The sequence below is a fragment of the Channa argus genome, chromosome 11 (assembly GCF_033026475.1).
Source record: "Channa argus isolate prfri chromosome 11, Channa argus male v1.0, whole genome shotgun sequence".
In the NCBI taxonomy this organism is placed as follows: domain Eukaryota; kingdom Metazoa; phylum Chordata; class Actinopteri; order Anabantiformes; family Channidae; genus Channa; species Channa argus.
This window is the reverse complement of record NC_090207.1, coordinates 21,070,948-21,095,793: the sequence shown is the minus strand read 5'-3', so window position 1 is coordinate 21,095,793 and position 24,846 is coordinate 21,070,948. Positions and strand designations below refer to the sequence as shown.

The 24,846-nt window shown below is 39.6% G+C and overlaps 3 protein-coding genes across 11 annotated transcripts; all 3 read right to left on the bottom strand.

Annotated features, from left to right (window-relative positions):
* Positions 1 to 1,060: 1,060 nt before the first annotated feature.
* mlec (malectin) lies at positions 1,061 to 7,086 on the bottom strand. The gene is made up of 6 exons (XM_067521097.1): positions 6,859 to 7,086; positions 6,188 to 6,408; positions 5,152 to 5,330; positions 4,662 to 4,838; positions 2,910 to 2,967; positions 1,061 to 2,634 (listed from the first exon to the last, which is right to left on the bottom strand). The coding sequence occupies exons 2-6, from the start codon at positions 6,387 to 6,389 to the stop codon at positions 2,390 to 2,392; spliced, it is 861 nt and encodes a 286-aa protein (XP_067377198.1). The 5' UTR covers positions 6,390 to 6,408; positions 6,859 to 7,086; the 3' UTR covers positions 1,061 to 2,389.
* Positions 7,087 to 9,705: 2,619 nt separating this feature from the next.
* Positions 9,706 to 18,718, bottom strand: cabp1a (calcium binding protein 1a). Of its 5 annotated transcripts, none has more exons than XM_067521407.1 (8): positions 14,315 to 14,796; positions 13,260 to 13,445; positions 11,738 to 11,768; positions 11,487 to 11,630; positions 11,266 to 11,375; positions 11,062 to 11,136; positions 10,896 to 10,968; positions 9,706 to 10,810 (listed from the first exon to the last, which is right to left on the bottom strand). In XM_067521407.1, the coding sequence occupies exons 1-8, from the start codon at positions 14,453 to 14,455 to the stop codon at positions 10,785 to 10,787; spliced, it is 786 nt and encodes a 261-aa protein (XP_067377508.1). In that variant the 5' UTR covers positions 14,456 to 14,796; the 3' UTR covers positions 9,706 to 10,784. The 5 variants fall into 5 exon arrangements, with proteins under 5 accessions (XP_067377508.1, XP_067377509.1, XP_067377507.1 ...); XM_067521408.1 differs by having other exon boundaries at positions 13,260 to 13,485; positions 14,315 to 14,785; XM_067521406.1 differs by lacking the exons at positions 13,260 to 13,445; positions 14,315 to 14,796 and adding an exon at positions 16,648 to 18,718.
* A 155-nt stretch (positions 18,719 to 18,873) lies between these two features.
* On the bottom strand, positions 18,874 to 24,203 carry asphd2 (aspartate beta-hydroxylase domain containing 2). Of its 5 annotated transcripts, none has more exons than XM_067521413.1 (5): positions 24,083 to 24,203; positions 23,880 to 23,982; positions 21,549 to 22,751; positions 21,021 to 21,134; positions 18,874 to 20,833 (listed from the first exon to the last, which is right to left on the bottom strand). In XM_067521413.1, the coding sequence occupies exons 3-5, from the start codon at positions 22,411 to 22,413 to the stop codon at positions 20,703 to 20,705; spliced, it is 1,110 nt and encodes a 369-aa protein (XP_067377514.1). In that variant the 5' UTR covers positions 22,414 to 22,751; positions 23,880 to 23,982; positions 24,083 to 24,203; the 3' UTR covers positions 18,874 to 20,702. The 5 variants fall into 5 exon arrangements, with proteins under 5 accessions (XP_067377514.1, XP_067377515.1, XP_067377517.1 ...); XM_067521414.1 differs by having other exon boundaries at positions 23,880 to 23,954; positions 24,083 to 24,197; XM_067521416.1 differs by lacking the exon at positions 23,880 to 23,982 and having other exon boundaries at positions 24,083 to 24,197.
* Positions 24,204 to 24,846: the final 643 nt, after the last annotated feature.

The window sequence follows — 24,846 nt, the reverse complement described above, 5'->3', positions numbered from 1 at the left end:
AACATCTCCAGATCAGCCCCTCTCTGAATTAAATTATATATAATAGAATGGAAGATCCCACATTTTCAGACAATCTCATTTGTTTGACTTTAACAGTCAGTTCACCTGGTGTCTATCCACTACCAACAACCTTTTTCCTGCCCAGAAGAAGGGCCACAAAGTCTTGAACAACCCAACTGCAACGCAAAAGTGATGAAAACAAACAGCTGTCACATATGATAAAAAGCGTCATCTTGTACCTTATATACACACGCAGCTGTGTAGACTTAGGACAGAACATGGCGACTTTGGTGTTGAATTTAATGAAATTGTTGCATCTTTCCCCAATAAGACAAAGGTGCTTGTATGCCTTAAATATGAGTTGAAGTCAAAACTTAAAAAAATAAAAACAGCAAAACCCCAAAAAACTGCTCTCCCACAACTGTCTGTAAAATTTCTGTCTCTTCTCGTCTGCCATCAATCAAAATGGGAAGGAGAACAGAGGCGCGACGAAGGATACACAACACCTGAATTATTAACCGTTTTTCAAGTACTGCATATGGTAACAGCAATACTGGCAGGGAGAAGTTGGGGACATTTAATACGCATTAGTGAAACAGGCAAAGTTACAAATTGTTCTTAAAATAGAGCTGTGCACCTAAGGGATGAAACTAGATACATAAATGGGCGGGCTCACAACACAACCCCAAATAAAGAACAAAGCTGCTTTTCATTTTACATGGAAAGCAAAGGACATCATTGTTCTAAAGCTGAAACTAAGACACACTGGAGTCATATACAATTACATTTTTTCCCCCGTGTGTGTTAAATCAGGACCAGAACAAGTAGCTTAATTGCAATGAAAGTTCACACTGAGTTAACAAAAATGGTACAGACCATATTAGAAAGTTCTGAAAAGGCTGAGTGAAAAATGTAAAAAATAAAAATAAAAAAATTAAATAAAAAAAAAAAATAACTGATGTAAAACAGGTAGTAAACATTTGATTTTCTACTTATACCATTGTGCTTTCTCATTTCTTACTGCAGGTGAATGAACCTTAGAAACAACTTTGTATTAAAAAAAACAAAACAAGAAAAACTAGTTTTCTACTTTGTAAATCAAATGTTTTGGTGATGCACGCCCAACTATACTACTTATTAAATGGTTCAACAGAATTGAATTAGCAGGCCACTCATCAAAGCAGGCAACCAAGTTTTCATTTTCTCATGGGGAAAAAATGAATTCTTTGGCAAAACCAAAAGGCAGACATGCATGATTAATGAATGAACCTAAAAGTCAAAGATCTTATAAAATACAGCGATGTAAATATCCCAAAAATCACTAGAGCTTTAGCATTTCACAGCATAAACATTGTCTCCACTAACTGCCAGTGTGGTGTTGCTTACTGAAATAAACGGTTGATGGTTTAACATTCTCACCTTATAATGTCTGAAGTGTAATATGAATCCACCCTCCAAAACAAAAAAAAACCAAACAAACAAAAACTAATTGTCTTCACCGTTGACACTTTTTATGGCCCTGAAATAGTTTTTGGTGGAACAATGCAGAAGACGTTTATGCATCACCACACACCACTGACAAATTTGTGAAACCCAACCTATATTTTGTGAAGGCAAGCCGACTTAAGACAGCAGACAGTGAATAATCCACCCAGCTACACAGTGGGCTCAACACAATTTACTCTCTTCTTTTAAAATCTTATGGCAGAGGATGGCACATCAATGTAGACTAACTAGATTTGAGTGGAAAGTCACAAAAAAAGTTGGGAAGAATGACAACTGTGTTTCCACTAACTGACTTATGGTTTCTATTCTATTTACTGATTTCTAACAAGCACCTTTTCCCAATTTGACCATGTTTGATCAAATACTGGGCAGGAGTGTTGAACAGAGTGTGCTTCCTTGCCCCAACCAGTATAAAACAATGCTTTTTGTTTATAAAACAGGCCCAGACCAAATCACTCCTGAGCATCTCATAGCTGCTGAAATGTGGTTTCAAACAGTGGACACTGGCATCAGTAAATCCTGCCCAGTCTCTGAGTGGAAATGACTAACATTGTTCAAAAGAGTCAGCAGAGGTGGATGTGAAACACATTCACAAAGAAGCGCACAGCATACCCTTCCTACATCTGCTTGTTTTCTCCCTCAGCGGAACAATTTAGACAGCAGCGTTTGCTTCATCTCTCAGTGGCTTTCCAAAAAAAATTGTCTTTGTCCTCCATCGTTGTGAATTTCTCCAAGCCTTTAGTTCTCAGTCCTCAGTGTATGCTGTTACCTATACTGTTGTTGATACCTTGACCTCCCTCCCCCCCATTCTGTCCCTCTCTTTCTTGTCATAGTCTCACATCTGTCTTGTCCTCCTGGCATCTCCTTGACAGCTAATTTAGGCTCACAGCCGACAAAGGCAGAACAGTGTAGGGATGAACACCCCAAACGCCACAAGGATGGGAAACATTAGACTGCTGTTGTCAGCGGCATAAGGGTTTGGTGTTCGGGGGCCTGACTGGACCCTATACTTGGATCCAGCGGGGACCTTTTTCTTCCCACCTTCATCACCTCCTTCACCATCTTCCTCCTCTTCTTCTTCTTCCTCATGTTTCTCCAACCCAGGGTGAGGCTGAAGTTTTGGTACATCTGTCAAGTAACAAAAAGATATCGGACGTTTTGCAGGTAGAGGTATGGTGTTGGCATGTTAAGAGAATTGGCTGTTTGTATTTACGGATGATGTGACCACTGAACTGTTTATTATCTGTTCTAATTCACCCAAATATTTCAAAGCTCATTGGATGGTGCTTTAAAGAGCAGAAGGACAATGGCTTTAGATCACTGTAAAAGTGATCTACAAATGGAAACTACACCGTGGTTTAAATCCTAAATGTTTGCAGAATGTTTAGAGTCTCAAAACTCACCTTCTAATGTCCCCTTCATTACATACAGAGCGCAGATCTTGGGGTTGTCATAATATCCCTACAAAAAACAAAATAAAACAACATCAGTATATTCAAACAAATAAAGCTAAACATTTATAACAAAACCTTTTTGTAGCACACTGAAGTGATTAATTAAAAGTGATGTGGTTAAAGCTCCCTTACTTCCTGCAACACTCCCTTTGATATAAAAAGGGTGGCACGCTCTTCGTTAAATACGACAGAATAAAGACTTGAATTGGAGTTAAGCAGGTGGCTTTCTGCTGGACAAGTGGAAAGGACTAAACAAAAACACCTATGACTGAATCCTGTCATTTTATTGTTTGAATAGTTTAATGTGTTTAAAAAAAAAAAAAAACGATGTCCAGTGATTAAAAGTAGGTCAATCCAGTAAAAATTTTTTTGGAAGCATGTCACCCAGCAAATGTATCCTACACCTGGAACTGTTCTACAAACCCACTAAGATAATATTTTGTTTGCTACAACACAGAGCTTGAAGGGTCAATAATTGTGACAGGAAAAAAAAACATAAAACAAATAAAACAAATAACCAAAAACCAAAACATATTCCTGTGGCCTACAGAACATTAATCAGTACTGATATCTGACTATGATGTTTTATTAAATGCAGTGGTGCAAAAAATATGGGGGAGGCACACTTGAACTAACACTATTGCTGCAGGTTCTGAACATGGAAAATGTATTATCAGGGAATAGGAATGTGACCAAGAAGGAAGTGAAACAATTACTAACATCATCACAACAACAGTAGTGGGTCAGCAACTGTTTTATCTGCCTAAGAATGATTGATTTTTGAGCCTCATAGCTTATTTTAAGCAAAGTTACAAACTTCAAAGTCAATAATATGTAACAGCACAACTTTGTGTGGCCTAAACAACTATTTTAGTTTTTATTTTAAAATCTAGATTACAAAATTGCAGCAACCACATCTAAGAGAAACCGAAAAGAAAAAAGTGACCACTCATGAAGAATTTGAAACATGATTTACAAACAGTGTGTTGAGAAATAAAGTTAGCAGCTGCAGTACATGACAAGTGAACAAATATGATTAACCAGACTTGGCACTGTTGTCAGTCATTTGCATAGGCCCCACACACTTAATCTTACTGTCAACAGTCTTATTCAGACGGAAGTTCATTATGTAAATATGTAGTTTCCATAAGTCACGACAGCAGTTCTACTAAGTTTAACTAGTGACAACTGTAACACTTTCAAAAGGGCTTAAATCAGTAATGAATGCAGGTTAATATGCAAAAGTACTAAAGGGGTGATATGATGTGTTCTGCTTTCATCTAGCAATACTGGACGTTTCTTTTCTTAAGCCAAAAAAGGTATTGTGCCACAAATGTTCTTCTGCTTAATTATAAATTTTTATAAGATAAGAAAACTTTAAGATAAGATTAAGATAGGCATTTATTCATCCCACGGTGGGAAAATTTCAAATGTGGGGCAAAAAGAAAAAGTCAATATTAAAAAAAAAAAAATCTATTAAAAAATTTTAATAAAATAATAAAGTTGTTGGTCCAATGTTTTGTCCGATGCTCACAATGGGATATTTTCATTCAAAATAATAACACTGTGCCATGAAGAACATAAATAAACAACTCAAGAACTAAATAACAACATGGTTTTATACATAAATATTTCAAAAAGTAAAATCACTTTCTTCTCAGAATGAAGAACACTTCTTAATTCCAATTAAAAACAGCTCACCTTTACAAACTCTACAGTGAGCTTGCCATTGAAAGTGGACACCTCTCCTTGCACGCTTAGCTTGCCACGTTGAATAGAGAAAGGCACAATCTCATCATGAGCAGTGCTGTGACCCACTCGCTCAAAGATATCCAGGTCTTTCACCACCACATGTCCATTTAAACGGACGTCAAACACCTAGAAAAAATATTCCCAAATCAGCAATTATCATTAACTGATCCACACACAGCCTAACATGCATGGCGCCATGAACACTGGGGAGTTTTCAAACAAATCCTGGAGTTCTGTCTGAATACATATGTGCAGTGAAATGTCAATTGAACGTAAAAACATGGCAACCCCTAATACTAGAAAAGTTAAATGAAGCATTAAATAATGTGCTCGGTACACAAATGTTGATTCAAACTGTAACTGTAAAGATGAAAACTAAAATTTTACATTTAAATAAACACACAAAACTAAAAATTGTCTGATTCATTATTAGCCATACCTTTTGCTGTGACTGGGCAAAGTATACCTCTGCATACTTCATAACTAATATATAGTCTCCTTCCTCACGAATGGGAACATCATATCCAAAAGTGTCTTCGTTGTAACGCTCTGTCTGGTACAGAATCTGGTCCTCTGGACTGGAGCGCAATATTGGCAGGCGCACCCCATAATCAGATGCTACAGAGAAGAATAGCATCAGGTTCAGTGAACACTTTGCTCACAACACCACAGTGATTGCTGCATTATTGGCGAAGTGATCATGTTTTAAAGGACAACTTCACCAATTTTCAACTTATTTTCTATGGCTTCAGTTGATGTACATTAAATGTAAATTAATGCTTTTAAACTTTCCTCTATATCAAAATATTTGTATGCTTCTAGCTGAAACACTACACCTGGAGGAGTTTTTCATCATTGGGTGTTCAGATGATGTCATCTGGGGGAGCTTTGAAAAAGCAGGTTTACTATAATTAAAAAACTCCATAGTATGAGTAACATAATAATAATAATAATAATAATAATAATAATAACAATAATAATAATAATAACAATAATAATAGCATTTATTTATATGTACTACCAAAACTAGATCCAAAAGAAGAAAGTTCAAAATCGGTGAAGGCGTCCTTTATGTCACGCAGGACACCACATTGCGCAAGCCCTGACCTTTTCCTACCCCCAGTGAAATACAGTCCCTTTGCGTTTCAAATGGCATGTTACCACATTATGCCCACTACAACTTGCAGCTACAGTATCTCTGCTCCATAAGTGGATCCAGGAACGACTTTGTTCTGTCAGTTGGATCATGTCACCACCGGCTTCCTCTACATGCAGAGAGGGGTGGAGCTGTAGTCCACTATGCTGACTCCTCGTTAGTTTGTGGTTACTTGCGGAAGCCAGATCATGCTGAGGTTTCTGGTGGTAATGTCCGTGACTGAAATGCTTTTTACCTTCACGATGTCAATCAGCCACATCACAAGCCCAACAAAACACACGCTCAAATTAGCAATTTAGCGCCTATAATATCATCTTACCTTTACCAATCTTCCCTTCTAGTGGGTCCTTTTTGAAGTGAATACCATGCACGTCAACATGCGCTTCACCCCCAGCATTTACAGCCCATATAACTCGTTCAGCAAGGCTGGGTCCGCCGCCGTCAGCCCAACACTGCTCTGCCAGCAGCAACAGCACCGCTGCGACCAGCCCAGCGACGAGCTGCGCCGTGACCCGCTGCATTGCCCCACACAGCTTGGTCCTAAACACAGAAAGTGAGACAGACATCGTCTACATCTGCTTGCTTGTGGCATAGACTAATTTTCTGCATGGAAGTGCCCCTTCCACATGTGGTAACATTTACTATTAGCTAGAGCGAGGAGCTAACAGGCTTGTCTAGGCTAGATGAAATGCAACGTGATATCTGTAAGTTAGCCAGTATGCTAACGGCAGCAGTAGTAATACCGGCAGTAGCATTAGCGCAAAAACACAGATTTAGAAATGACACTTCAACTGTTAACAAATCTTACCCCTAAAAATTACTGACATAACGTACATTTTGACTAAAATAATCTGTATTAATTAGAGTAACGCCGCAAAAGGCGATAAAATAGCAGCTAGTGACGTTAGGCTAGCTGGCTAACCTACCTGTCTAACCAGAAATACTTGGTCCCTGAAAAACCAGGCTAATGTTCACACAAACGTATCTCACCTTCCCCTTTCACCAGTGTCTTCAATCTATCTTTTCCAGTGTCCAACTTAACCCTGCTAACAGTCTAACTAGGTGCCCAAATTCTCTAGCTACACTGAATGATAACCTTACTACGTGCAGATGTTCTCACTTGCTAGTAGCAAAGCCAGACTTTCATTCAATGTGTACAACAAACTATCATTTCCTTTGCTAGCTGGAGCCGCTGCCAGTTTGCAGGAGGCGGGCCAGCGCTACCTAACATATGGCCAATGAATGACAGATCCTCTGTCGAATTACATCCTCCTGTTGAGATACTCTGAACCAATAAACGATTTTTCATTGAATCGACCAATCACCTCACCACTGTGTTATACTGGTGAAAGTCTTTTAATATATTTATTAAGAATATTCAAAGGTCATAAATACAAATGGTTTCTACAAAAAAATGTAACCTCGCCTGACAGACCGGCCAGACATCTGTCCTCTGTCCAAGTCAAGTGAGCATTGTGAGGCTTTGTTTGTGAGACATGATTTTAGCATTTTTGACAGCAATCGCAGTTTGGGAAAACACGCCCTTCTGTAGACGGAATGGAAAACCAAACATTGATCCTTGATGGTCAAAATCTAATAGTTACCATTTACATTGTTGAGCTGGTTAAGATTTAAGTTTATAAAAAAGTTTAAAAGTGAGATATGGGCGCAACCAAGGGCAAGGAACTCATTGTACTTAAATGAAGACAATAAAAGCCTGTTAAATGGTCCCTTCTACAATGTTAGTCACTATATTTAATCCCATCATTCGTCATTTGCCTTATATTGTTAATATAGACAGTTTCCTTTCCCCTAATCACCATTCACTACGAACTAACTAGGGGGGACTTATAATAATCAGTGTCAAATCAGTTACTTGTTCTACTCACACTTACAGCAGTAAATTAGCTAGCTTAAATAGTTCACACGTTTTTTTATTTATTGGGTTAATATGTGTGTAACCTTTGATAACACTACAATGTCAAACGTGTTGCTCAAGAAACCTCCATCCCCCACCTCCTGCTGGTATGGTATGCTCCGAGTCTTGGCCAATCAGGAGAGTCCAACGCAGCGCGCACACGGTGCACTCCAGAGTTGACCAGAAAGGAATGAATGTAGTTTGTGGCAGTGTTTGACGCCATCCACTCAGGCCTCGTTACGACAATCGCAGGCTTTCCAAATAGAGACTTGGGGGCTATACTGTGCTGTAATTTAATGGAAACAACTAATAAGATTTGCTTTCCATCTTTATTAAAAGAAAATTCCGTTTTTCTTAGCAAAATTGTATAAGTACCAGGTGCCACTGTGTATTGGAACAAATGTGTAGATATTTAGTATATAAAACATAAAAATAGGTGATGTACATGCTTATTCCCAGACGCTGCCCATGAAAGAAACTCGTGAAAAGATTCAAGGAAAACATTGACACAGTTTCTTTTGTAATCTTCAAATTGAGGATATTTATCACCTATTTTGGTAACGTGACTAATCCAAAACTTTGTGGAAGGACATTATCAACATAATTTCCTGTATATTCCAACAAATGTCACTGAGATTTGAAAGTGTTATTTTTGGATATATTTATTAAAGAAAGAAAATTCAATTTTTACTTGTAGCTAAATATCACATATATCATTCCTACTTTAACTCTCAGTTTTCAAAAATGATGTCAAAAGGCACAGGCAAATCTCTTCTTGTGTAAAAAGGCAAGGTTTTGGAACTGTTACACGAATGTATCAATACAGAAGGCCTATTTGTATGATGGTTATTGTGTGTAATTATTTTCTATTTGTTTGATTTTTGAATTATCTTTTTCGTGTCTCCCCTGGGTTTGCTGTTATTATTATTATCATTAGGTGTCTTTGTTGTATTACCTTTACTATAATGATGATAAAGTTAATTAAAAAACAAAGAATGGAGATAGTTGCTATGGCAACAACAGATCCTCTACAGATTGAAGGTGTTTCATGATTGTTTTTTTCCAGGCACAGCATTGGTAAAAATACAGTAAAATTAGTATCCTTAACATAAAGCATAATTACAGTTGTGTGATTGCTTAGCGTTGGTTCTGTAGATTTTAAAATACATTGACAGAAATCTACTACAAAGTCATGATGTTTTGATAAGGATCTTAACTTAAACAAAACCCTATAAATTCTGCTGCTTGCAACAATGTCTCTCCAGAAGTGGCCCAGAGGCAGGTACTCGTTATTGTGGGTGTTGCTGTGCCTGCAACCGTTGTCTCTATTCTCTCTAAATCCAAAAAAATCTAGAACTGACAATTTTTACTGTTTCGTATTTTACTGGCAATAATGTGATACCAAAAACTACTTTCAGTTGGAGCATGTCAGTAAAATACAGTAATTGGCTATTTCTGTGCTTTTAAATAGTGGCCTACTCTCTCACTGCTGCTCAAATGAAGCAAGGAGTATGTCTTTATAATACATTTAATTTCTTTTGTAATACTTGTAACTACATGTTTATATTGTATAACAAATCTGCAATCAAAATAATTAAATCAAAGGTCACACATGGACACAGCAAAGGTATTTACACTTACATTTGATGACTTGCACAGTGATGATTCTGCAGTGTTTCTGCTGGGAAAATGCACCTAGCCTCTGTGACAGCACACAGTGTTATACCAATATGCTGATAACTACATTTTGACAGGAATTATAGACAGACTGAAAAGATCAAGAGGTAGTTTGAAACTTAAAGTTTACTACAAAGTAAAAAACTTTTGTTTGAGTTTCTACAATATAATAACAAACTGATGATGATCTATTGTTCTATTGCTCTATTTTCTTTGACAGTTTCACCACAGAAAAAAGGGGCTCAAATGTAAACACCTTTTATTTTTCTACAGTTACCTTGGCGAAAATTGTTTTTACTTCCACAAAAATGCAAATGTGCATATGAATTTAACAAATCTCTTTCTTTGGCATGCATAAAAATTGCTTCAACAGCACAAATGTGTGTAACATTACAACAATTATAATCATATTGACATTGACATACGGTACATCACATCGACTGTAGATGCAGTTCAACACGTTGTCCATACTGTATGATTTCAGAGGGGAAAATTGATTATTTAAAAAGATTTGTTTTTAGTGCTATACATATTTAAACCTGTGAGCACTAAAAGAGCTCAGGATGTTACCAACTATAGAAGACTAGTGTCTGTTTGGGTATATCTGGTGTTAGGCTTTGAAAAAGAGCTATGCATCTTTGTACATTTTTCTTTAATTGCTTTTAATGTAATAAATTACATATATTAAATGTATTAAAATTTTCTGTTTCTCATCAATATCAGGGCCTTTCTGTTGCATGTAGTTATAAGACAGTCTTTTATCAGATTGGATGGGCACAGTGAAAAATCACAGATGGTCACACAGTTACAATTACAGGTGTGATGTTGCCACATAGGTTCATTGGTGGAGCACCAACGTCACATAGAGGACATTCCACTTACAGTTTCTAATATAACACATGCTGTGTGAAAACAAACAGTGCACTGACCTTTTACATCTTTTCTACAGACAATCACTCCTCCTTTAGCCAGGAAACATATAAGCAACAATTATACCATGTAGATGATGAGACAAGACACTGTCACTCAATCCACACAGGAAGTTATTTAGTGAGAATTAAAGTGCAAAAACATAATTTGGACAATCGTCAGCTAGGCTACAGCAAATTCTGCCTCAGTTTTAGAACTGGACACTTTTCAGGAAGAACACTTATTGATTAAAAGTGTGAGGTGAGTCATCGCTCCATAACATTTAACGAGGTTTGATTCCAGTGTCATTCAGATTGGGATGGCTCAGAAGATCTCAGCAGGTCCTCTGTTGTACTTGGTCAAGTATTGCGAAGGACACAGCTTCACATTCAAGACAGATCATTTTATGATCTTAGTGAGACATCATTCGTACAAACTCTGTCAAAAGAGAAGGGGGCGATGACAACAAAAGTGTAACAACTGCACCATGCTCTACAAAATAGGTGACATATATTTTCTTTACCTTCAAAATCAACAAGTCCATCACCATTCAAGTCAACATCTCTTAGGATATCTTCCACTTCCTTCAGCCCTACCTGCAAAAAAATTGAGTGTAGCACCACACTAAGTGGTTATTTAAACAATATTATTTAGGGACTCTTCTTTACATATTATTGTTGTTTATGTACCTGTTGGCCCAACAACTTCCTCATTGCGTCTCGGAGCTCAGATGTGCTAATGGCACCGTCCCCATTAGTGTCAAACTGAAAATGAAAAGCAGAAAAACAACATAAAAATTTAAAACAACATTAAAGTCTAGTCTAAATGTATAAAATATAGTTTAAAAGGCACACAACATGAACAGAGCAACAAGTATGTAAATTTAATCTTACCTCTCTGAATGCGTCTTTTAACTCTTTTATGCCAATCATGTCTGCAGTCTCTGCGAGGAGTTTTGGGCCCATCAACTCCACAAAATCCTCAAAATCAACATGACCTCCCACTGAAGAAAAAAAAGGGAATTTGGCAGATAATTTTAAATGATAATACACATAGTGTATACAATTATATGCACAACATTTTACTAAGCTACACAAGACAGTTAAGTCCTTACAGTTCATATTTATCTGCTGGCTCAGTTCAATCAGCTCCATTTCTGTGGGCATGTATCCCATGGTTCTCATACAGTTTCCTAAATCCTTACAGCTGATGAAACCGTCCTTGTCCTTGTCAAACTCTTTGAAAGCATCCCTCAACTCTGTGGGGTAATACCAGAGTAATATTGTTAACAAACCTATGTAATTTAATTATTTCAAAATACGTTTGATTTCACTGCTTAGCTATTTTTAAGAAAAAGAGAATTACCATCCATTTCTTCTGGCCGCAGCTCTCGGTCCTATTAAAAAATAACATTTAATCATTAGTCAGTAGAAAAATAAAGTTACGACACCCCAAAGAAGCTGCTATCATAACAAATACACTCTTCTGTATATGATCTACATGCAAACATACCCCTGACAACGCTGTAACTCGAGTGATGTCCAAACCTAAATCAGCGATCTTCTCCATAACAATCCTTCTTGTGAACTTAACACCGTGAGGTACAAGTTGTCGACTAGGAGTATCTCACATCTTGATAACAAAATGTCCTAGGCTAAATCCTATCCAGCATTACTGGAAACCATAATGTTGAAGTTCACAGAAGAATGTGACTGTTTCTATTTTTTTACGGGCTTGCTTACAATGAACACAACCTTTAAAGGGCAGAGTGAGAGAGGCAGACATATCCCAGAGCCCCGAGGGGTTAACAGCAGGAGCAGTAAGAAGTCTAAACACAACACTAAGTGCTGACGTCAGGCCCAAAAACTGTCTGACCGGAACCGCCGACATAGAAAACATAGGAGGCTCATGAGCCCATGAAAGCATAAAAAGCTGTACAGTCCAACCCATTTACTCAGGCACCATCAGCACTTCCTCTGTCCATTTCTGTCAGTTGATCATCCATCATTACTTACATGTCCCAGGCCTGAGCAAAAACTTCTACTATAGTGGTGATTTCACAGATACATCTAAGTATAAAGGTTTTAAGCTGTTTACTGCTCATTGCTACATTGTTTAGTAACCATATAAAAATGTAGACAAAAATCTGCAGATTGTGTAAAAGGGGTTGTAAGAAACAGTTAGACATTTAGGAAATATATTTGTCCCTACACTGAATGTGAAGCAACAGCTGGAAGCTTGTTAGCTTAGCCTAGTATAATGACTGAAAACAGGACACAATATTAGCAGAAAGTAACTGGGCCCATGCCAAGAAATAGTTAGATCGATTTTTTGTATGGATTAAATAAACATAAATAGGCCATAACATATGCAATACTGAACTTTAGAGGTACCTGTAGAGGGATTTTTTCTGGACAGAGATTTACTGTAGCTCTTTGCCACTGAGCCCTACTGATGCAAAGCTAAGTTAACTGGCTGCCTGCTCAAGTAACATATTATTCTTCTTTTGTCCCTGGGCAAGACACTGAACTGCACAGTTGCCTTGTCTTGTCTGAAAGTGAATTGGAAGTCACTTTGAATAAAAGCATCTGCTAAATGATGAATTGTTTTTGTAATTGTCATTGTCATTGGCTCCTAAACATTTTTGCAGTTATTTGTGACCTTCTGGCTCCTTTCCCAAACCTGTGTGTTCACTGCTGGTAGAAGGCAGGATAGCAGTCAAAAGCAGCAAGTGTGGAAAAAAAATACTTTCTAGTGAAAAATAGGCACTAGTGATGAGCATTGAAACTGCAGTTTGTTTAATAATAGAAATCCTACCCAAGTAAGCTTTAGTGAAACGAATAAAGACAGAAATAGATAATGTGGATGTTTGTTCAGACTTACGTACAGTCTGCCTGCACTTGGCCATGCCTTTGCTCAGGAAGACACAGGTTTGTCCCAGTATGTTGCTCATGAGAGCACAGTTTTGTGTCATGGACACAATGGAATCCTGATAAGGCCCCAGATACCCTGCCTGGCCCATCACCTCACAAGACAGCACTGCTCTGAGTCTCCTCTCAGCATCCTGGAGCATCTTTCCAGAGGGGTGGAGAGACAGTGTTAAAGATCCATATCTTCAGAGCAGAATGGAATAAAGGTACAAAATGAGAAAGGAGCTTTAACTAGAAATCTAGACTAGATTTCAATTTTAGAAATATAGACTTTAAATTCAAAGCTACAGAACTGTTCTTTTCTGTAATTATGTATAACTACGTCTTACACAAGCATGTAACCAATGATGAAAATCTCAAAACATTGCAGAAAGGTAAATTCATCAATTAAACAAGCATCTTGCCAACTTTCCACTCATCAGTCATAACAGTTTACGTACCACATTGTACAGACTGGCACCTCACAGCTATACACTGTCACAGGAACAGTAAACATAACTCAAAAGCTAAGAAAAGATGTGCCAGAGTGCAAGGTAACAGGCCAAACATGTTGTGATCATAAATACATTATGCTTTCAAGACATTAGGAAGCACATGTTATGTTTTGGAAAATAGCGCAGGCTGCATACTAAACGTCTGCTCAATTCTAAAGTCATTACTATAACATAAGAATAAGAAGATGAACTGCAGCATCAACAACTTTACAGTGGCTGAACATGTAAGTTTCCAATACAAACCACTAACATTAGACAGTGTTGAAATTACAACTCCTAACTCCATAATCTAAACCCAAACTGAATAATTTTTGCAAAGATGTGTCCCAAACACTAGATGTCATGAAGACACAACACACGTTTCTATTTGGTTTTTGCATTATCTTGACTGGCTTCACCAACATCCTTTGTGACTTTAAGCAGTAAGAATAAAATAAAAAAATAAACCTGCACACAATCACTTGTTTTAAACGCACCACAAATGAAACAAACTGAGAAAGACTTGAGGTGATTCTTACCGTTCTCAGAGGCCAGTCTAAGCAATTTCCCATCCCAGAGGACATAAGAGACACTAAAAAGGACCATGAGGGCTTTTGCACTGTTAAATTTGTAGTTTGGAATTTGAGAGGAGTGCAAACTCTGGTTTCAGCAAGACCCATGAAGCCCGGGAAGCTAACTTACTGCTGACAAAAAAAACTTTGAACTGCACTGTACTGCACTCTAGAGTAAATGAAAGCAGCAATAGTAAGAGTTCAAATGACATAGTGATACAGACAAGGATAGGGAGACAGAGGGAGAGGGAGAGCAAATAAGACTGAGGGTAATAAAGTGAATGAGAGAGGGATGTGGACCAAGGAGGGAAACAGTATTATGCCTATTAAAGGAAAAGAGGGTGATCCACTGTCTGTGAGATATTTCACCCAGCTGTCACACTGAACAAACTGTTAGTTATTTTGTGACCAGGACAGTCCATTTAACATAGATTTACTTTTACCAAACATAAGAATAATCAAGATACATGCTTTAAAGGTTGTCAGCTTTTCTGTTGCGAAATATACAAACATGCACCTGACAAATAACTGTTGCTTCTGTATCACACACACACATCGCAAGGTGTTTGCTGCGTTCGTGCTATGAAAAGCTGTAGCAGGCAAGTTTACAAGAACACTTTTTATGTAATGACCTATTTCCAGGCTGGCTGACCTCCTTCCCTGAACTCTCACTTCTAGTTGTAACATAATTAATCGATTTGCATCTTTGAGATTGCCTATGAAAGTGCCTTTGTTTCCCCTCCCACCATCACCACACAGACACACACACTTGCATCAATGTGCAGGTAAAGACAAGGTCACTCTGACCTATTGCAGCCGCATGGCACTAAAGAGAAACACACACAAAGACTGTGACAAGACATCCTTAAATGTGTATCTTCAGATAAAACACAACAAAAATCAGAGTATTGATATTTTCTTTTTTTCTGTACAAAAAATATGTGCGGACATTGTTCCCCTTAATAGACGTTTAAAAATATATCATTCCCACCCAGGTTGATTCCCATCTATTCACATCCTTTAGCCTTTTTAAAAAAAATGCAGGACGGAGCAGCAAATATCCTGTTCACTTTGAATGCCTTGTTCAGCCAAAATGCCAAAAGCAGTGGTTGCATCTCTGAGCTCATGTGTTACAATTCTGTCCATCATTGAACTTCTCTCCATCTAGCTGTCTCATCAAAGACCTTTTTCAGGTCACACTAATGTTTTTACAGAGCTGCTAGCTGACTGAATCATAGGTTATTTGTAGAACAGGCTTTCATACTATAAGCACCATAGATCTTTCTCTTGAAGCCACAGTGGGTGATCTTCGTGTTCCTGTACTGGGACTTTTCTTTTTACAGCTGAGAGATTCCTAATTCTGCAACATACGTAAACACCCACTGACTCATCATCAGATTAAAATCCAAACAAAGCACATTGAAGCAAATAAACTGGAAATGCTCATAATAAACAATAGGCTATATTGTTAGGAATTTAAGTGAAAGGTGGAGCTTTGCTTAAACAGATTTAAGCTCTATGAGTGAAAATTATGCAAAATCACATCTCACAAAACAATCCAAGCCTATTAAGCTGAACTCATGTCTTTTGCATAAATGGATTCAAGGCCCAAAATAGAGTCTCTGTCAAAGTCAGGAACATCAAAGTAATTACATTCAAAGAAAACAATCACTGCACTCTTCCTAATGAAATGATGCAGGAAATGAATATATATGTTTATCTTTGACCAAATACACATTAGCACATCAAACATATGTCCTTGCAACTCTCTCATATGAAATATGGAAATCATTGTAGATCATTGTTTACTACCCCAGCACATCCACTCCAATGAGACACAGCTGTCTGATTAAACAGGTCTGTAGGAGGTAATACTGCATTTACAAATTATATAAGACATAAATGTGTAGCCTCTCCAGCAATGACATGTTTGCAGGTTGCATCACACAGGGCATTAATGTATATTGATATTATGATTTCAAACAGGACATCAGTGAAGTCTGAAGCCACAGTTTCTGTTGATATGCTAGTGACAATGCACCACTTTAAGTTTGGTTCTCCAGCTCCAGTACCGCAGTAAAGCACTACATGTTTTTAAATTAAGCTGTTTATTATTCTGTTATTACAAACCATAACCAATTCTCTACCAATTCATGTAATTTGGACATAAATTAAGTTTTGGGGTGCCACTGTCACAGCTCGTCAGGGGCCTCAAAGTTTCCCTGTATGTCACACATTAAAACCCCTCAAATTAATTTAACTAATATTTGGGGGAGACGCTAATTTTACCTGCTTCTTACCTGCCCAAAGAGTGAATTGAGGATGGTGCGTAAATTGATGTCAGATGCAGAAGAAGCAGCACTGGACCTCCGAGAGCGACGGGAGGACCTGCTGGATAGCGGGACCAATGAACACGAAGACGGAGATGGACTGCTGACCTGACCACCGCTATTTGTCAAACTGCCCACTTTATGGTCTCTCGGCTCACAAAGCGGAGCCCTGTCGTCGCTACTGTCCAACAAAGAGGGCACCCTGGGGATCGGGCGGGTGTGGGCGTGACAGCGAGGTGGATGCCCAGGTTCAGGTGGTCCTGCTGGTGGTGGACGGTCCTCCCGGTGGTGTTTCCTACGGTGGTGATGCCGGTGTGTGGGTTTGGATGATCTGCAGCGCTCCCTCACACCTCGGCCCGCCTCGCCGTTTGGCTCCTGGAGGTCGGGAACTTGGCTGATAGGTACATGTGTCTTACACTTTCCCCGCGTGGCTTCATTATTACTACCTTCCTGGGTGCCGATGAGCGAGGGGTGGCACAAGGGTCTCCGGGCAGTGATGTCGCATTCGGCCGGCCAGAAGGACTCCTCGGGTTTTCTGCTGCTCTGGAGTGCAGCAGGACGGTGGTGATGCTGGTGCTGATGCTGATGGTGATGCTGACTTCTCCGGCTTTCTGCTGTGTGGTCAGGGAGGTGTGTAGGTCTTCTCGCGGCCGAGGATGATTTCAGCAAGGAGGTCGTAGATTCAGATTTTGGAAAGGTGGAGCTCATTGCTGCGAATCTGGTCTAGTCTGTTTCGATGCGTTTATCGTCGACATGATTTGCCGTTTTCGCTCCCTTCTCGACCCATTTTCTCAAGCGCATTCTGCCCGCAATAAGTTAGGCTACACTTCACCACCTGATTGCTGCGCGGTAGCGCGGCCAGAGCGCGCACAGAGAAAACAGAGGGGCACACACGTTGCTGCAGAGCGCGCCACCTTGTCATTTATGTGTATGCCTTTCTTTGGCATCTGGCAATGACGTGGACGTAGATGTAGTAAGGTGGTTCGCAATATTTTCCATTACACAGGCAGAACAGCCCTACACATTACACCACGGCCCCCCTGGAGATTTGCTTAAGAACTCAGACATTTGTGAAATTAGGCTACTTGATCTGCATATAAAATACTAGGTTATAACACCTTAATTCGAATGGGTTTGAACACATTAACCCTAAAGCATGGAAATCAATATAAGGTATCACCAAACACCGTGAAAAAACATTCTGTTTAAGATCCAGCTCTTCAGTTTGAACATTTACTGTATATTAACAAGCTGTTGTCTCTTTGGTCCCTGGACACCACTACAACTAATCAGCCCACACAGAGATACATTTCATTTCACACTGCCCCAGCCTGCTTGTCTTGTTATGTATGCTAATTTGTATTCCTCAGCCATGGATGTGGTGAAGTATACTGTAGTTTATGAACCTGAGACTTGTGAGTAATGATGACACACTGTTTTTATTTAACAGCTTATTATCAGCTTTTTTTTTAGTACTTCTGGTTTCATTTCCTCCAGAGGCATTGCAGGTCTGGCAGGGAATAACAGCTTTTATAATGAGAAAACAAAGCACCAACAACATCAGTGCAGGTCTACGCCTCCCTGCCACTGCTATAAAACTGAATCTGGCTGAGGAGAAGCAACACAATATATTCTGTCCCTTCATACTGTAAAGTGTATAATCAATACAAGAGTAAAAAAGCTGCAGAAGATGTTTTTCTTTTGAAAGGGTTCACTAAGCAGAGTGCAATATTGAATGCACACTATTGTGATGTCTATCTCTTTTTTCATATCAGAAATTATCTGCGTAAAAGTGACACTTCTGACAACAGCTGGTTAAATAAGATATTTGACCATTTATTAAATGTACAGAAATACTGTTCAAAATCCACACAAGAATATGTTAAAGGGCAAATTCATAATCGAAATGTAAACAAAATGGTTGCCCCATAAGATATTGTATACATAAAGCAAATGCTCTGGGAGTTTTCATACTCTAAAGTGGATTAACAGCACTCTTGATTTAAAACCTAATTAAGGACAGCTCAATGTGAGTGTCAGTGTGATTGGATGTTGTAAACAGCTTGTAAATGATTGTATTTTTGTAAACATTAGAATTCAATAGATTCATCTTGAATTGTAATGGACTAGTAAAGCTGCTGAAGATTACTCCTCACTACCTTTTTGACTGTGCACATATATCCATGAAGTGCTGTGGAAGAATTATGGATTGTGGCTTTAATAATGGATACCATATGGCATAACAAAATTACAGACTGATAAAAATCAGAAAAAAATAAAAATAAAAAACATCACAGAACAACAAAGATAATACTTCATAAACATTTTACAGAATCTACAAATTTAGTCTATCAAAGTGATGTTATGTTTGGCCTAATGAAAATGGACAATGTTCTGCAATCACTTCAGCTGTAAATCAAGACAACACAATAGTTAGAGCATTGGAGACAATCAAAACATCTCAGACCGTTCAGTGTTTTACTTCAACCCTATTTACAGAAATACAAACTTGATATCAAATGCAACCAAATTACAAGAGTTTACCAAAAACGCTTCATCTCCAGTGTTACAGCACAGGTCGACTCACACAATTTGACCAAAAAATGTGCTTATCTAACCATGTCTTTGTGAAAGCTGGACTGATTTTCATAGGGGAGCACAGTAAACTACCACACCAGCAGGGGTCATGACAGAGACATTTGCTGCAGCTGTAAACAATCATGTCACGATGGACATTGGACCTCAGTTATCCCAACACATTTAGATGGATCTGTTCATCTTGACGATTAACACAAGACACATTCTTGTTTCAGCACTGTGTAGATTACACAAACAGTTGCAAATATATCCACAATATTATAAATCCCCAAGTGTGCATCCTATACATAACCCAGCTCAAAGTTTTGATTTCCACGTTATTGATTTTGGAGTAACTGAAATGAAGCTTTAGCATCCATTTTTACTGTGGTATTAAATAAATCATAATGAATACTACAATCACTGAAATGTCAACATTCTGCAAGCAAGAGCATGTCCAGTCATTCATAAAAATGTAAACATACCTAAGGTTATCCTACACTTGAAAGATTACCCTACATTTGAATTCCATTCTGAAATGGAAACGTGCAAACTCACTGATAGTAGTGTCCTGGCTTAATCAAACATTTGAATTTTAAATGTGACCGGATATGTTAAGTAATATAAAAAATTTGAACGATCACATTTCTTAGCCCTTGTGGAAAGAGATGTAGGTGTCACAGTAAGTGTAAAAATATTAGTAACATGTGTTTGATGATAACGTGTAAATTAATAACATCAATACTTTATACAAAATATTTGTGTTATGTCTCTTCTAATGCTAAGGAAGTGTTTGGGGTCCATTACCACTTATTCGGTGATTCCAGTAAATGCAGAATATGTTGGAATATGGACTTGTACATGCTGCGAAGACTAAAATCAAGAGAGTGAAACGTTAATGTTTGACTAGCTCAGAGTCATTCATTACACATGTAGAGTACTTTGCCGTCCATCAGCGTACTGTTAGACTTTCTCCATCAGCAACTGAAACTAATGTGAGCTGATTGTAGCATCTTTGAAAGATATAATTTAGTTCCATAATAAGCTCACAGTTTGAAAGAAATGCAAATGTGAAAAACATATTTCATGGGAACTAATTCGGTCACTTCATTCATCTCTAGTAGGTGTATCAAACATTTATTTATTCAAAATGCAATAATGATAAATAAGCTCAAATGTCCCTGCCATGGTGTTCATACACGTTAATAAAAAGCTGCGTAAGTGATCGTACATCTACCAAGTTTCAAAAAATTTAAGTATTGATAAATGAGTGATAAAAGAGGCCCAATGTTTGGTCATCAACTATGAGAGATACTGTATGAGCTGGAGAATATGTACACAGTGAGTGTGAGAGCTGGTCTGGAGGCAGAAAGAGTTTCTCCCCAGTCCTACAGATACCTCCTTAAATGCAATTTTTCTCTTGCTTGGACATGGTTTCTCACTCACACCTATTTCCCTTCCTTGTCTTCTAAACGGCCTGGAGTAAAAATGTAGTCCAAGGCTTGTCTCTCAGCAGCGGCCACATTGGGGTGCCAGAGATCCACCATGAAGACCACCCTGAGGCCATCCTCTGCAATGCCTTCAAAGAAACACAGCAGGAGAAAACAATCAAAAACCCCCTTTTGTTGAAACCTTACATTGAAACCCATTTCAGTCTCATTTCAAAAAATATCCCATTTTCCTTAGCCATACTGGATTATGTAATTTTAGGTCAATCCCTTTTCAAGGAATAAATAAAAGTGCGAGACATTTTAATCCCGTCTTACCCTCGTGGAAAGCCCGGTGGAGGAAGGAGTCGTCAAAAAGCAGACAGCTACCCTCAGACCAGCACTGTGGCTCTCCACCAACTACAAGTTCACAGGAAGGGGGCACTCTGAGACCTGCCAGAGAAAAAATAAAAAATTACATGCATGGAATTTATTAAATACATGGCATTTTGAAACATTTTGTGATGCTACCCAAACTCCCATATGACATATCCCACACAAAATGTTCTGTTGATATCATTAGAGTATGCTGTTTTAAAGCATCCTACAAGATTTGTGCCCACACAACAATAAACATCACTTTTTGTATCCATCTCAGATGGTACATATGGATGAAAATAGAATCCAAACTGAGGTGCACTGAGAACAATATTTCAGCCACGTGCCTCCATGAGCCAAGAGAATTCAGCGTCTCAATTTACAGCAGCTGATCTTCTGGGCTACTCCTCTTTTAGATATGCTAAGTTAGTTAGACACCCATCAAATGGTAGAATGAGTTTTAGTTCACTGAACAGTTCCCTTTCTTACCCAGGTGGCAGCGCAGCCTCACATTTGTTGGACCATAGTGCTCAGTGATCAGAGCCCCAGGCGTGAGCACAGAGAAGCAGGCATTTCCGAACACATTGTTGGCAATGAACGTGCGCAGCTGGCCCAGCACCCTCCATGCCCGCGGACATCTCCGGACATTCAGGACTAGAGGTGTGCCTTGGTTGACAAGGTAGTAGGTCCACCACTGCCCACGGGGAGTACTGTTGGCTTTCCATCCTGGTGGAAGGGAGGAGCCACTGCGAGCTGGAGGCTGGTGGTAGATGCTCTCAAACTCAGCTAGGAGGGCGGGGAAGCTCTGCTCCAGCAGCTCTACATCATGTCTCTGTACTTCTCTGGAGAAGAAGGGGGCTGACGGTAGGTCAGGGAGAAAGAAGACCTCTGGCCGCTGGATGGTTGGCCGGCTGTTGAGGTATCGGCCTTGATCACGCACTCCTTTATGCACTCTGCCCATACCTGACCAGGTGTAGCGCTTTGCATAATCCTGCAAGCTGTTATAGAGCCTCTGGTTTAGACTCTCTCCAGCGCTGGTACAGCGGAAGCACTCTGAAGACTGGCAGAAAGCGAAGCCGTTCTGCTCTTCCAGAGGTGATCCATGTTTCCCTTTCCCCCTGCCACGACAGTCTGAACCCATGAAGCCTCCCACAACCCCTCCGATCCGGCCGGGCCCGGCCAGATACCTCCCACGCAGGGGGCTGGAGCCATGCTCCCGGCCCACCCTGTAACAATACCACATAAACAACAGCAGCACACACATGGCTATGGCAAAAGCACAGATCTCACACTCCCTTATAGACTGGATCCCTCCAGCCACCATCTCCCTCACATTCTCTAGTGACCACTCCATCTCAGCTCGTTACTGAATTGCTGAATCTAACAGAAATAAAAAGTGCTGATGAAAGATCAGTTAACACGTCTTCTCTCGATTGTGATCGAAATGGGCCTTAAACCACACACAGAGTGTTAGTAAGTCTAGTGTCAAGCAGCTATAATCGCCCCCCCTAATGTAGACAGTCTGCTGATCTGATCTGGCACCCTTGCTCTTCAGTCCTAACATTTCAGCAGTCTGCAATGTGCGAAGGTTTCTCCTTGCATGATGTCTGGTTGGGTGGTATTTGTGCTGCTCCCTCTCTTGTTCTTTCAGACAAACGCAGACAGACACCGCGCCTTAGGGTTATCTGTTCTCTGAAAAACAAGGAAAGAAGAGGAGAAACAGGGATAAGAAGAGAAGAGGATGTTGTAACTGATATTAGGAGGCTGCTGTGACTGTGATATTAAGACTCCACACTGTTTACTGTTAATGTGTTGGCACGCAGAATGAGTTGATATGATGCAGGTACCATTACACGCTGCTTTGTGTCCGTGAACATGTCCTCCATGTCACAGTTTGACAGCAAATTCCCATCCTGTATGCACCAGTGAAAACACACCTTCTGAAACTCACCCCACATACATTCTCTTTCTCTCTATCTCACACACACACACTTTGAAGACAATTTGGATTATAGCTTCCCCCTCCCGAGCCAACCACCATACTGCACTGTACAAAACCATGAGTCATGTCATGGGCACATTGCTGCATTTAACACAAATCTGCTTCTTTTGTGTTTATGCGCGGGCGCGCGCGCACGCACACACACACACACACACACACACACACAAAGTGAACAACATTGAATTATGTAAACGTTAACAGTGCTGATACCCACCCACGTTTATAATTGGCATTCATAGGTCGCTCAGCAGGAGCTGCATAAATGGATCCTCAGGAGGAACGTGGGGGCGAGCTGTAGTCTGTGTTATCCTATGCTACCGAAGTTAAAATAAAGGACTGGATTACATGAGTATGGTTATATAATGATAATGGACCAGCAGCCAAAACGCAAAGAGTGCAATGCGTCAACAGTGATCAGAACTCCACAATGCGCTCTCACCAAAAATGGTCGGGTAATCCTACTCAAATAGTTCCTCCCCTACATCCTGTCTGACAGCGTCAAGACGCCCCCATACCCCCCACACACATTCCAGCTACTTTAGGACAGACTGGATCTCAAACCCGATCATAAAACCATTTCAAAACACACACTCTGCCTTATACCGCCAATACTCCACTATTTCCAAATATTCTGGCCACGAGAGCTGTTCTTGCCAGGGCCAAGCTGCCATGCACACTGGTGACCAACATATTGATGAGCTGTAGCGTTCAATAAGCCACGGCAAACAAGCCGATCGCAATAAACGAACTCATGTTTGCTTGACCAGAGCAATGTGAATGTTTGGTGCGTCGATTCGTGCACAGGTTTGCATCCATACCTATTCAACATTTATGACTGTGGCCAGTAGAGAAGAGAGGCGCACAGGTGTTTCTCCAGGCGAAGCTGCGCACCACTGCAGTGCACAAGGTAGACGGATATCACTGGGCAACATTATAGGAAAAATCTTCAAAATACGTAAAAGATTGTATAAATGTAAACGACATCCATTGTATTTTGGGAAAAATACGAAAGCTGTCCTACCGACGGTTTGACTCCCTTACTGTCTAGCTGTGGCGCACAGCAGCGTCGGATAGGCTTCTGATTATTTTGTTGTAAATACTGACGCGCCAACAGGGAAACCACCCAGCATCAAGAAACTACAGGAACCTGCAACGATACTTCCGGTCATTCCTTCCAAAATAAGCAATCTGCAAAAGACTGAACTCTAAGTTCCTCTTCGTACAGGGCAAAGGTGCAACAGGGAGTAAAAAAGATATTCAACTATCTTGATAACTATAAGCTATAAAATGGATTTGATTTTCCATTTTGCCAAAAATCTAAATACTAAACATAAACTATATCAGTACATCAATCTCGGCTCTGTGCATTTTTCACAATCTTCTGACAATTTGTGGACAAATTGATTAATCTGTTAACTCAGATACAGGTTAACTGGCAGTGAACTTTGATGCAGCACTGCAACATTTTCCGCTTTCCAAGCGCAACCTGGTTGTTTTAATTTGAAGGCCAAGTACTTCATATCCGGTACGGTTCTTGTTTCCCTTGATTGACTTGACTCAGCTGAAAGACTCCCTCTTCCGTATGTCTCGTTACTGTTTGATTTAACGACAGACAGCATTTCCCAGCATGCATTGCGGCTCGCCTGGCTCTCCCCAACAGCAGTATCAGCGCAGTAATTTAATGGTGATTGTATGTGACAACTAACAGCAACAGGGTCAGCAACCTGTTCTAGAAGGGTCCAGCTGCAGATCTCACTCTTGGGACCCCAAGCGTCTGCCAGTGGC

Coding starts and splice junctions, on each gene's coding strand:
- mlec (XM_067521097.1), bottom strand. CDS start 6,389: ATGCAGCGGGTCACGGCGCAGCTCGTCGCTGGGCTGGTCGCAGCGGTG. Junction 5,331..6,187: donor AGAAGGGAAGATTGGTAAAG/GTAAGATGATAT, acceptor TCTTCTCTGTAG/CATCTGATTATGGGGTGCGC. Junction 2,635..2,909: donor AATGAAGGGGACATTAGAAG/GTGAGTTTTGAG, acceptor GTTACTTGACAG/ATGTACCAAAACTTCAGCCT.
- cabp1a (XM_067521406.1), bottom strand. CDS start 17,385: ATGAGCTCCACCTTTCCAAAATCTGAATCTACGACCTCCTTGCTGAAA. Junction 11,769..16,647: donor TCAATTCACTCTTTGGGCAG/GTAAGAAGCAGG, acceptor ATTTTTTAATAG/GACCGAGAGCTGCGGCCAGA. Junction 10,969..11,061: donor GGAAGTTGTTGGGCCAACAG/GTACATAAACAA, acceptor ATTTTTTTGCAG/GTAGGGCTGAAGGAAGTGGA.
- asphd2 (XM_067521413.1), bottom strand. CDS start 22,413: ATGGAGTGGTCACTAGAGAATGTGAGGGAGATGGTGGCTGGAGGGATC. Junction 21,135..21,548: donor GAGGCTGCGCTGCCACCTGG/GTAAGAAAGGGA, acceptor TTTCTCTGGCAG/GTCTCAGAGTGCCCCCTTCC. Junction 20,834..21,020: donor CCACCGGGCTTTCCACGAGG/GTAAGACGGGAT, acceptor GTTTCTTTGAAG/GCATTGCAGAGGATGGCCTC.